The 12,405-nt window shown below is 34.1% G+C and overlaps 1 protein-coding gene across 1 annotated transcript in view; it reads right to left on the reverse strand.

Annotated features, from left to right (window-relative positions):
• Positions 1-12,405, reverse strand: part of CDH10 (cadherin 10) — a gene marked incomplete at both ends in the record, with an annotated part of 60,440 nt that overhangs the window by 31,481 nt on the left and 16,554 nt on the right. The window contains one exon of the mRNA XM_084283215.1: positions 8,392-8,686. Within this exon, the coding sequence (XP_084139341.1) occupies positions 8,392-8,686 (295 nt within the window). The remainder of the gene's footprint in view (positions 1-8,391; positions 8,687-12,405) is intronic.

The following is a 12,405-nucleotide window of genomic DNA, read 5'->3' on the forward strand; positions in this document are numbered from 1 at the left end:
TTTCAAGCATATTTACTATCTTACGGTCAACTTTAGATACTCTCTTCCCTGTTTGGGGTCTCATTCTACACAATTTGAACCTAAACTTCCATAATTCCACAATAATTAAGGCCTAATCAGTAACGGTAAACAATACATGTAGCAGTGGTTGAGCTGATTTTATCCCTACATTTTATCATGTGTTCATATTTATGTACTCACTTCTTTTCAGAGGACAGTACATCTCTGCTTTCAATTACCCAGAACAGTTATTGTTTTGTTTTGTCATGTTTTCATACAATGATGCCAATGTGATACACAAAAATCTCAGAATTGGAGAAATATGTATTACAAGGGTGGACCATTCTGTGGATAAGGAATTGTCTCAAAAGTTGCACTCAGAGAGTTGTGGTCAGTGGATCCATGTCCAGGTGGAGGCCAGTGACAAGTGGTGTCCCTCAGGGGTATGTTTTGGGACCAGTTCTGTTTAATATCTTTATCAGTGACATAGACAGTGGGATTTAGCACACCCTCAGCAAGTTTGCAGACAACGCCAAGCTGAGAAGTACAGTCAATACGACAGAAGGAAGGGATGCCATCCAAAGGGACCTGGACAAGCTTAAGAATTGGGTCCACGTGAACCTAATGAGGTTCAATAAGTCTAAGTGCAGGGTGCTGCACCTGGGTCAGCGCAATACCAGCCATTAGGACAGACTGGGAAAAGAACTCATCGAGAGCAGCCCTGCAGAGAAGGACTTGGGGGTTCTGATGGATGAAAAGCTCAACATGAACCAGCAATGCAAGCTTGCAGCCCAGAAGGTCCAGAAGCTGTGTATGCCCCATTCCTGGAGGCGTTCAAGATCAGGTTGGATGAGGCCTTGGACATCCTGATCTAGTGGGTGGAATCCCTGCCCATGGCAGGGGGATTGGAACTAGATGATCTTTAAGCTCCCTCCCAACCCACGCTGTTCTATGATCCTATGATTCTATGACAGCTATCATAATAGCATGAGTTAATGAGAAAACCTTACATGTATGTTGCAAACATGAACGGTGATATTTTGGAGCTACTATTGCAACTTTGTTATTTTCTGTTCTAACTTTTATATTTCATTTATATGGTCAACTATGTATTAGTTATATATATAGTTATTAATAGGAAGTAAATTGTATCGTATTTTTATTTCATTTTTATTTAAAAAAAATCTACTTCAACATATCATTTGGAAGAAAACTGAAGAGCATGTTTAGTAACATTAAAATAAATAAATGGAATAAAATTTCCTTTTGCGATGTAATAATGTCTCTAATAGCTCCCCCTCAATTATGAATGTCAAAATGCATATACAGTATATTACTTCATGCTATTTTAACACACATACACGAAGCAAGAAACAAATCATATCAGCTATCCTGTTCTCTAGATTACTCTCTAGAGTAATCACACATACAGACCCACATACACACCCAATAAAATATATCAGACACTGCTTCCAAAAAGAGATTTGATCCAATTCCCGTCACACAGTGATTTACTCCATCGGCTGTGCTCAGGGTAATGTACACCTCATCACCCCAAAGCAGAAAGGATGAACTATGCTTTTACTATTGCCTCAGCTCCTTGGCTTTTGCTGTCCAGCCACCAGGCAGGTAGTGGCAGGAAAACAGCAAGGGCACGGCTTCATTTCTGCCTGCCATTCAGGGTACAGAAGTCACCACTTTAGTCATAGCCCTTATTCACAGAGGCAGAGAGACATGCTTTCTATGCATCCACAGAGGGATCAGTGATTCCTACATGAAACCTGACAGAAACCATGCAAAGAATCAATCAGGAAGAGCGTATTAGACTGGGAGCCCTTCCAGCAAACAGTATGACCAGTGCCACACATTATTTGTTCTGGGCTGCGGTCACATCACTGTGTGTCCTCTTTGCTCAGTCTCCCAATAGGCTGGTCACTCCAGATAATCAACATGCAGAGATCAGTTTGAAATTACCAACCATGCTGATTCTTCTTTACCTGCACATTTATCTGTTTTGACACAAACTATTTTCTGCAGCACTCATATTTGAAAATACACTGTAAATGAATAGTGCAATGCTACTTAGCCTCTTCCCAGAATTCTTCAATTTTTTGCAACTGTTTATTTCTGACCTGTAGCCCATCTTAATGTATTTCAAGAATATTACCCTGTATCATGCTTTGTGTTTCAAATTTTTGTAGCCCTGTCCTCTTTAGAGGAAAAATACCAAATATATTTCTGGTGTATGAGTAAAGCTCCTTTGCTTCCTCTTTGTTTATTAAATAAATTTAACTAATAAAAATAAATAAAAGCATACCAGGTCTTCAGGACTTGTGTATCTTTCAGTTTTATACTACTTTTTATTTTATAAAGCATTTTTAGTTTCCAAATTATTTCAAGCTGTTATTCTAAATGAAAGCCACATCTATAACAAGTCCACTATTTACACTACTGTAAGACTTTGTCTCTTCTCACCCCTCCAGTCAGAAATAATAATAATAATAATAATAATAATAATAATAATAATAATAATAATAATAATAATAATAATAATAATAATAATAATAATAATAAAACTCCTCATATTTGTATTTCCTTTTCCAATTGTGGAATTTTCCACATTTTTTTCCAATTCCTTTTTATTACAGCTAAATAAAACTGAGAACTGCTGCTGGGCAGATAAGGGAAAAAAGAAAGAAAGAATGAGTGGGATAGAGTTGTATGCTAGTTGATATGTTGGGACATGCTAGAAGGCTGGTTAAGTGAGAGCATCAGGGCAGGGCTGGGCTGGGAAAGTAAGGCTCTGGTAGGAAGCCACTGAGTATCTCTTCAACAATTAAGGGTGGAAGATAAAGGCCTTTGAGAAAATGTGAGCGCCTTAAATTGAAGACAGGCATTCACATAAACTTTTTTTTTTTTTTTTTTTTTTTTTGCATCTAGTTTTTGATAATTGTAGTTAAAAATAGTAATAATGATAAATAGAGGTCAGCAGATTTTCAGAAACATTTTATATTAAAGTAAAAATAGCATGTTTAACACAGCAAGCTACCATTTGAATGAAAAGAAATTTCAAATCCTCTCTTCTTAGCTAGCATCAGCAAAAAATAACTGCGGGCTATGGAAGTGGACAATGCACATCAAGTAAAGCAGATTAGGAGTTTTGAAAGGCAGAAAAAAAAAAAAAAGAAAAAAAAAGAAAAAAAAAAAAGAAAACCCTTAGCTATGTCATTAAAGTTATATTGTGCACATCAGCTGTCAAACTATCAAAATTCTTGTTTTGCTTCAGTTCACTGAAGTCACTGAAGACCGCTGATCCTCAATACTGCTAATATATTGCTTGAAGCAGTCTGAAACCTGGGGTGAACTAACTGGTACCCAAGGCACTGATTTTGACTGCTCATGTTGGGGTTTACAAACCACAGTGTGGGTGTGACTTTGCACTCCTCAGTCCAGGCCTCGCTCTCTATCTTTTACATGGGCACAGGTTGCTTTTGATGAACTCTTTGGCCTCCAGGACATAAAGCCTAATCTGAAGTCTATAGGAGGACATAAAGGACATAGTGACAATATACTGGAGAATGTGGCACCAGCTCTGGAATTATTAAGGTCATGAAAAAGACTGTGAATTAACTTCCTCCTCATATACTTGTGAGTTTCATTACACAATAAACTAGAATCATATGGTGGTGAACTAGGCCAACAAAAAGAGCCATTTGTCAGATTATTGTAGTTCTCAAAAGACATATTTGAACATAATTTTAATTATAACCTTTGAATTTCCCTAAGGTCTCGTACCATAATAGTAATTAATGTAGGCTCTTTTTAATGCTTTCCTTGCAAACATCTTCAAACACCATACAAGTATTAATGACTGTAACCTCACAGAGCATTTAAGATATAGAAGTAATAGAGGAGAATCACTGAAGATAATTAACTGGGAAAACAAAACAAAACAAAACAAAGAACAAACAAACAAAAACAAAACAAAAACAAACAAACAAACAAAAAACACACACACACACAAAAAAAAAACAGAGTATCTGTTGTGGAGCTGAATTTGTAACCTATATTTATTTCCTTATTCCCAAGTGAGTTATGTTATGTTTAACTACAACAAGAGCCTTCCATAGTAAATTATACATTAAAATAACAAGTTGAATTAACAGGAATTTTCTGCTCTTTCTAGTAGAAAAGAGAGGAAATAGTGAGATATGTTCTCCCAGAAATAAACTATTTAACACAGAAGAATAACAGGAAAGAGCTCCATATTCAGAGAAATCTATGTAGAAAGCTCTTTAGTTACATGATACTTCGGTAACTTAGAGAACAATAAGCTGGGAAAAAAGTATGTCAGTAGATGCTTCCAATTCTTTTAAAATTATACTTTTAAAGAAAAAAAAAAAATATATATATATATATGTATTTTTTTTCTCTGTATGAGGCAGGATTTATATGCAAAGTGAAATCATAATATAATCAGTTTTTTTCAAAATCATGATTGACATTATGAAATTAAAAATGAGATGCAAAAGTTTTAGTGAGATAATTATGAAAAAAATAAAGAAAATCTTTGTTAAAAGGAAACAATAAAGAAGTGTAATAAAATAAATGCTATGGCAGAGGAAAGGATTAAGCACTGTGAACTTTTGGAACAGCACTAATGAGGGACTGAACAAAAAGCCTACGGAGAAAGCCAAGAAGTAGTAGCTCTAAATGCTGTCTGAAGAGACAGACAAAAAAGATAACCACAGGTAGGGATGACAAGCTAACTGTAGGAAGCCCAACCTGTAGATCACATGTAATCCCAGAGGGAGGTTACATTGAAGTGTACATTGATATCCCTAATTCAGAAGCAGAAAATACCAGCTAGGGAGCATGACAGCTAATAGTAGCTCAAAGTGTTTCTGAGACAATAATTCATAGGAAGAGTTACTTAGCACTGAAGATATAGGATGGAATAAGGATCAAGAATGGTTAGAGAATATCTAGGCTACAACAGATGAACAGAGAAGCATCACCAAATAACATAAATGAAGAAATGATGTAGTGACAGAAAGAAAAAAGCAAAAAAAGAAAAAAAAAAAAAAGAAAAAAAAAAAAAAGAAAAAAGGAAAAAGAAAAATAAAAAGGAAAAAGGAAAAATAAAAAGGAAAAAGAAAGCCTAAATAGCAGAAACTTCTGAAAGCTTGTCTAAAATATATCAAGAAACAAACAAACAAAAAAATCCACAGGAAAAGCTCTAGAGATCAAAATAGACTCATCTATGCAGTTCTGAAAAGAAGCCTTTAGGTGAGCAAGAAAAGAGACAAGTAAAGAATATAATGGGCAGAACAGAAGATTTTGGTCAGAATATTCTGTCATAAACTTTGAGATTAAGGAAAGAAAAAAAGTAAAAGAGGAGAAAATATTTGGAAATCTGTTCAAAGACTTCAGGAGTGCAAGATGTCTTCTATGCTATTGGCCTAAACTTGAGATCCCGAAGTTGGCCCGTTTATCTCTGCCTTTGCTATGATTAATGAGCAGTAGAAGAAAGATGAACAAGACAAGAAAGAACTTATGCACCTCTGTCAAGACACTGTAATTGATAATAAAAATACCATTCTCAGGTATCCATCAAGCTACTACTACAGCCTGAGGCAGAAATCACAACTGCTGTTTCTTGTCTGAAAGACTTGCATATGGCTATGTCACAGTTTGATACCTTGAATGGGGGGCAGAGGAAGCAGATACAGGCTTAGTAGTATTATAAGGTACTACTACCCCTTTGTACCTTATAACACAGGGCATTTTAGGATGGAGCAAGCCTTGCACTTCAAGGGACGCCATAGATTTCAATTATTTCAAGCTGATGCTTGCATATTTTTGCTACTCGTGCACTTCTTTTGTGTAATTTGGTAAAGAAAGCAGGACATTAGGCAATAACAGTTTTCATATATGAATTGGTAAAGAAATACTGGTGATTAAACATTTACCAGTTTACTCAGTAATTAACAGAGACATGAAATGCATGCAAAAAAACTCATGCAATCTTGCTGAAAACTGTTAAAATAAAATGTGTGAGGAGGAACCCACTAGTTCTGAACACTAGCTACCAGCTACATTATATAGTATAGCTCTAAAAGCAATGAAGCATATGAATAATCTTACATGGTGTGATATGCTGCCATAGCTGTCTTCTTTCTGGTATTCACATGAATGTATATAGAGTTAATACAAACATCTCAGCACTGTGCTTGTGGTACTGCTGTGTCCAAATGTGTGCACAACTCATCAGCAAAACGGCAAAATAGTTTACTATTTTTGACACTTCTTAGCATAAAGATAGGATTAAGCCAATCAATTTGAAACAGTCATATTCTCTATTGGGACTGAGAATTCAAGCACCAGGTGGTAACAGGGGTCTTTAGAATGCAGTTCCAGAATAATATACAAGAGGCCCCAAAGGCATAAATACAAGTGGCAAGTTACTAATCATATTACAGACTAGCCAGGATTTAGAGTGTAACAAAGAAAACAAAGAACAAATAATCACAATACATAAAACATCGTGTGTATGGTGAAAATACACAGAAGATGACTAGAGGATATAAAAGACAATGATAACATCTACAAGAATTGGAACAAATAAACAACAACAACAACAAAAAGTTATCTCCCTAAATAAAGGGCATTACTTCTGATCAATGTCGCAATCTGTCTACAGCAAGTCCTCTTTCACTTTTGATACTGAAAGAGCCATGCTTTTTCATTTATTCACATTTTCATGTTTCCAATTATATATATAGATATATATATAAATATATATATCTATACCAATTTCTAAACCAATCTCTATATCCGATTTACAAATAATAAACCAATTATATAATTGGTTTAAATAAATTAAAACTTTGAAGAACAAAGTTTGTGATTTTATGTACATGTTTGTTTAAGTTTTATGTGCCTGCCTGGTGCTCCAGCCTTCCCACATGATGGCAGCAGGAGTGCAAGGCGTTCTATAAATACAGAGCTATGTTTTTAGTGGTTATATAGCACAATGCAGTGCTATGTTGACTATGCCAGACTATATTAGCATGGTACTTTTTACTGCATGATATACCTTCTATTTACTTGACCAGCCAAAAAACACAGTAATTTGGCTTTGTAATATCTCTTTCTGGTACATTTGCTTGAGATAATATTCATATCCTAAACTCTGCTTAATGTTTTCAGACTCTTATAGAAAGATTTTATGTTTTTATATGCTCACAAAAGTGAGTACCATAGCAGGAGACCCATACAAAGCAACAGTACAATTCAATCCAAGACTGGAGTTTCTCTCTGCATTCATTAATTACATCAACAAGTCTGACAATCTCTTAGCTCACAGCCAACAATACTGGGTAAGTAATGGTAATACTGGAACTCAACAAAATTGATTTGGAGAGAGCAAACTATAGCAATCCAGGATCTTCTTCCTAACTTCCTTTTGATGTGAAGTTATTTTGCCTATACAAAAATAATTTTTATGTTTATTTTTCCATACATTTTTCATAAGTTTATGTTCTAAAATATGATTGAATTCTATGATATATGGAAAAAAAAATTTTTTTTTTTCAACTCTTCAACTACTGCAGATTGCAAGCTAATTCAATTTTTCACAAATGTTCAGTGTTTCACAGATACAGAGTCATAGTGAAGAAAAGACTTGGAAGGCTCTGGGATGACATATATCAAGGAATGGCAGGAGTTTTCCTAATGTAAAGTTCTAGCTAAGCATTCTACCCTCTATCTACTCAATCCTTGTCAATACAATCAGCAATAAGGATAAGAATAATGTTCAAGGCTCATCCCTAGGAACTGAAAGTACAGTACAAACAGAAGCAAGATAAACTCAAAAAGCTGTTTAAGGCTCCTGAAGAGGCCATTCACGAATATGTTAAGAGAGGAACACTGAAAGTACAAGAGAATTCGTTCATATATTCAAAAACTGAATGTGAAGAGGAGAATGAAGAGTGTATCTGCCTGCAGGCAGTGCATCAACAGTACATGAGCAAACAAGTAACTTTCCTCAGCCATGGAAAGAGTGAAAGACAAGATAGATTTCCATGTAGTGTATTTATCATTCTTATTCTAATAATTCTTAAGGAGGAGGGTGATTCACCATTATATACTATTTATATTCCAAATGACTGTAAGTTAATGTTTTAAATATTCTAAGTAGAAATAATCTCATATCACAAAATCTGTTTCTGGATGAAATTCTAGTATTTGAATAAGCAAACCAAAAAGAAAGATATTTATTCCATGAAGTAGAATTCCCGACATGACCTAATTTTCAGAGGATGGGGAAAATATCCATCAAATAATGTATTTTGAGCAGGCATTTATGCCTCAGTATAAAACACTCACCCACTACTGACATTTCAGGAACACTAGCAGTGTAAATTTCTTCTGGAAACGTTGGTTCATTGTCATTAATGTCATGGATTTTGATGACAAACTCAGATTCAGGTTCCACTGGTCTCAGAGTTCTTCTGTTAATAGCTTGGGCACGCAGGGTGTAAAAGGCTTTTTCTTCCCTGTCAATTCTCCGTGTGGCATGAATGTCACCTGTTTTCTCATCAATTATAAAAAGAGTACCAGCCCCATCTCCAGACAAAATGTATTTGAGGGATCCATCTCCCTTATCCTGGTCAGAATGAAGCTGAAGTGAAAAACAAAGGAAGAAAAATAAAACATTTTATTTAGAAGTAATCAAAAGCTGTTTTTTGTTTATTTGTGTTGTTGTTGTTTTGTTTTGTTTTTGTTATCATTATTATATATTAAATCATTTTGAATGCAGCAACCAAGTTTTTTTCAGTCACCATTGACTAGCAGTCATGGTGTTATACTGAGGCATTTGTTTCCTAACTTAGCTCCAAGAATCTTTTAATTTGACTGTTGTGGCAGATTTCAGTTTTGCAGCAACACCTGTTTTCTGCTAAGAAACCTTGGCACCACAGTTCTTAAAGAAGATTTTTATGTTAATATTGACCTTTTCCTTCCTTGAAGAGATCCTATTAAAAATTCACAACCTGCTGTGCTAGTTGTAAATTCACAAAGCAGATAAAGAACATGGCAGGGTACATGACAATTAAGGAAAATTGAACAACTGGATCCATGTCATACTAATTTTAAATTTTATATTTCATATTATTTGTATTTCTCTTAAGCTGGAGAATATTTCATTTATAGTCATTATCATTTCCATCCCATGAACTAATGTAAATAACCTAAAGAAAATAAACACATTTACTAAGCATTCAGTATTGATTTTATAACCATTATCTAAGTAATGTAAAATATAGCCTCACCTATTAATAACTTCTACTAACTGATTTCAGTACATCTATAAAAACAACAACAACAACAACAACAACAAATCTATTACATTGCTTTGTTCAGTACACTAATGTAGTTGGCTTATTTGATCTTTTGGATATACTTACTATAATTACTCTCATCACTTTGTTGCAAAGTTCCTTCTAGTATCATTGATTTCATACTTAACAGAAAGACTCTGGTATTCAGATTTGTTGTCACAATGAAATCTGTGTTTTATTTTTGGGTTCAGCAGAAGGGTCATAGCAAGTAGAAGCTTTAATTAATTTTAAGAATATTTTGAATATTTCTGATTTTATAAACAAGAAGTTACCTGTGTAGATTAACTACCTGCTCATAAACCTATACTGCCATATAGAAACATGATTAATTTAAAGAGTCGCATGTGATGTAATCATTGTTGACAACGATTTAGTGAGTTTTATTTTGTAAATCCAGAAAAGCATTCATAAGTGCACATGTATTAGTACAAATACATGTATGCAGAAGAAACAGCTCTAAAACTTTCTAATTTTGCAGTTAATGCAATAAAATTGCATTATTTTAATATATATCTTAGAGCACAAAACTAAAATGCAAATATAAAGACTGTTTTTAAAAATCAGACTCAAATATATCAGTATGTTATAAGAAGTCTGACAGAACTAGTTCCATTTGAATACACATTAACAACATCACTTAGAATTACACCAAGATTACACCAAGATAATATTTAATCATGTCAATGTTTTTTGTTAATTCAAGCTCATGAAAATTTCATTTTCAGTTCATGAAAAACATCGCACACTTAGCTCAATACTAATATCCCCACTGACATGTATCATGGAAGTATTTCTCTTTTTTGATGCTCTCAGATTTCTTTCCATAGTATCTATTTTAAGTCGTTGCCAGGGGTAGAATATTATGTTTTTGATTGTGACTTTCCTTACCTTTTGTACTGAAATAAAACACTACGGTGTGGTGGGTTAAGCTCATGTCAAACAGTAAATTTCCCTGCTGTGAAACATTTTCATACACAGAATGCTTCCCAGACTCTTGTAATATGGGCAACAGAAGGAGCTCATGCAGGATCTTGGATTAAAACCTTAATGGCAGAAATTTAGAAAACTACCATCATTCTGAACTTTATTTTCTATATAATGGTTTTCTTACTTTCTTTCAATTCTGAAATAAACTTTGAGAAACACTGTGAATATTTATCAAAGAATGACAAATTAAGCTTTGCTTACATCACATATAAGCATTACGTGTATATTTGCTTTACAAAATGCATATTTTCATATTAATTTCTTCATTTCATTCCATAAGAAATAAATAGGAGGCTCCACCAAACATGAGTAGGAAAGTATAAGAAACATTTTGCAAGTAAGTTCTGTTCCTTCTTTTCCTTCCATTTCCCTCACCAACTTCAAACTGAAGGTTTCAAGCCATTCTCAATCCCCTTCTGGGAAATGAATTTTTATACTGAACTTTAATCCCTTGTGCTCTTTTCAGTCAGGCCATTACAGTTGAAACTTTTCACCCTTTCACCCTTTTAAGTCACATTTCTTTTAGGGACTAGACAGTCTCACAGGCTGTGGCCCATTTTAGAATATCTTTTAGTGTAACTAGTTCTCAAAGGCCTACCAAGTGTTTTCTTCTCTGGGGCTTCCTAGGATACCACCTTGTCTTCAAAAATGTTATAATACCAAGAGCTCACTGCTCACTGGTGGCCCATAACCACTAGATACAATATTTTTAGGGCAGAGTGGTGAAGGACGGTTACAGAAGGCTGCTCTTCATCAGATATCTGCACCAGAAATAAAAAACAAATGTCTACTTAAGCAAGAGAGATTGGGGCAAAATATTATTTTTTTTTATTATTATTATTATTTTTTAACGGGAATGTTACAATATTCCCATATTCTTTCCAAAGTCAGGTCTGATATTATAAACTCTTACAAACTCAAACTGAATGGTTATGTAATAGCAAGTTGAGGCTAAAGTGCATGTTCTCAGAACATTCAGAAGCCAGTTAGCAGTCTGGCAACATACTTTCTAACAAATTTTCCATCTCCAGAATAATAGCAAACTATCCCGATGAACAGTATCTGGCCAAAGGTATTCACAAGCCAATTGTGAATCACCTTTGAAAGGTGAAAATTGTTGGGGAAAGTGATATTTAGCAAAAGCATGCCAAGGACTTGTTTAATAATTTAGCAATCCAGGTAACTCCTTTTTGGTGCCTGGGAATGTTGTCTTGCACAGAACATAATTAAATCTGAAGACAGATGAAAACCTCTCTACAACAATAAGTGAAGCTTTTGAAAAACTATAGTTAGATCTAATTAAGGATGTAAGATCTTTTATCACATTATTTGACTAATATACAAGGTAGCATAAATACTCAAGATTTTCTCTCACTTCTTCTGTTACTATGTGTATGTCAAAAATTCTTACCGAGTTGATTTGGAAGTGAAAAATGTTATTTATATGCCATTTACAAAATCATTAATCTCTTCTCTCCCTCCAATGAAAACTTCATATATTTTTAAAAATAGATTATATTAGCCAGAAGGCTAGAAAGATTGCTGAACATATTTTGAAACATACATATCTATTTTGAAACAGGCTTTTGGGGAGCTCCTAGCTGCACTTCACAATAGATTATTCATAAGGAATATCATCGTGCATCATTTAGAAGAATGCTTTAAGCTATATAACACTTTAAATTTCCTAAAATTTTTTAATAATTTCACTTTGAACAGGTAATATATTTTCAGTTCTATGCATGCACATAACAGTTCACAGCTGTCACAGAACAACTTCAAATTCAAAAGGACATTTCAGAAGATCTTGGGAGATCAGGAAAAAAAAAACACAAAAACACAAACTTTGCTATGAACAACTCTTCAGGGGATGATTAAAGAGGCAAAAATGCATATTCAATATAAGCAAGGAAAGAGAATACTTCTCATTTTGTTTTTTTTTTTTTAGTTCTTAACTCAATCCAGATGTTTTTAGATGAATCAGTATGGCTGCAGAGAGCCCTGTGTACTTGAC

Source organism: Netta rufina (assembly GCF_964035555.1).
Source record: "Netta rufina genome assembly, chromosome: 2".
NCBI classification, from domain to species: domain Eukaryota; kingdom Metazoa; phylum Chordata; class Aves; order Anseriformes; family Anatidae; genus Netta; species Netta rufina.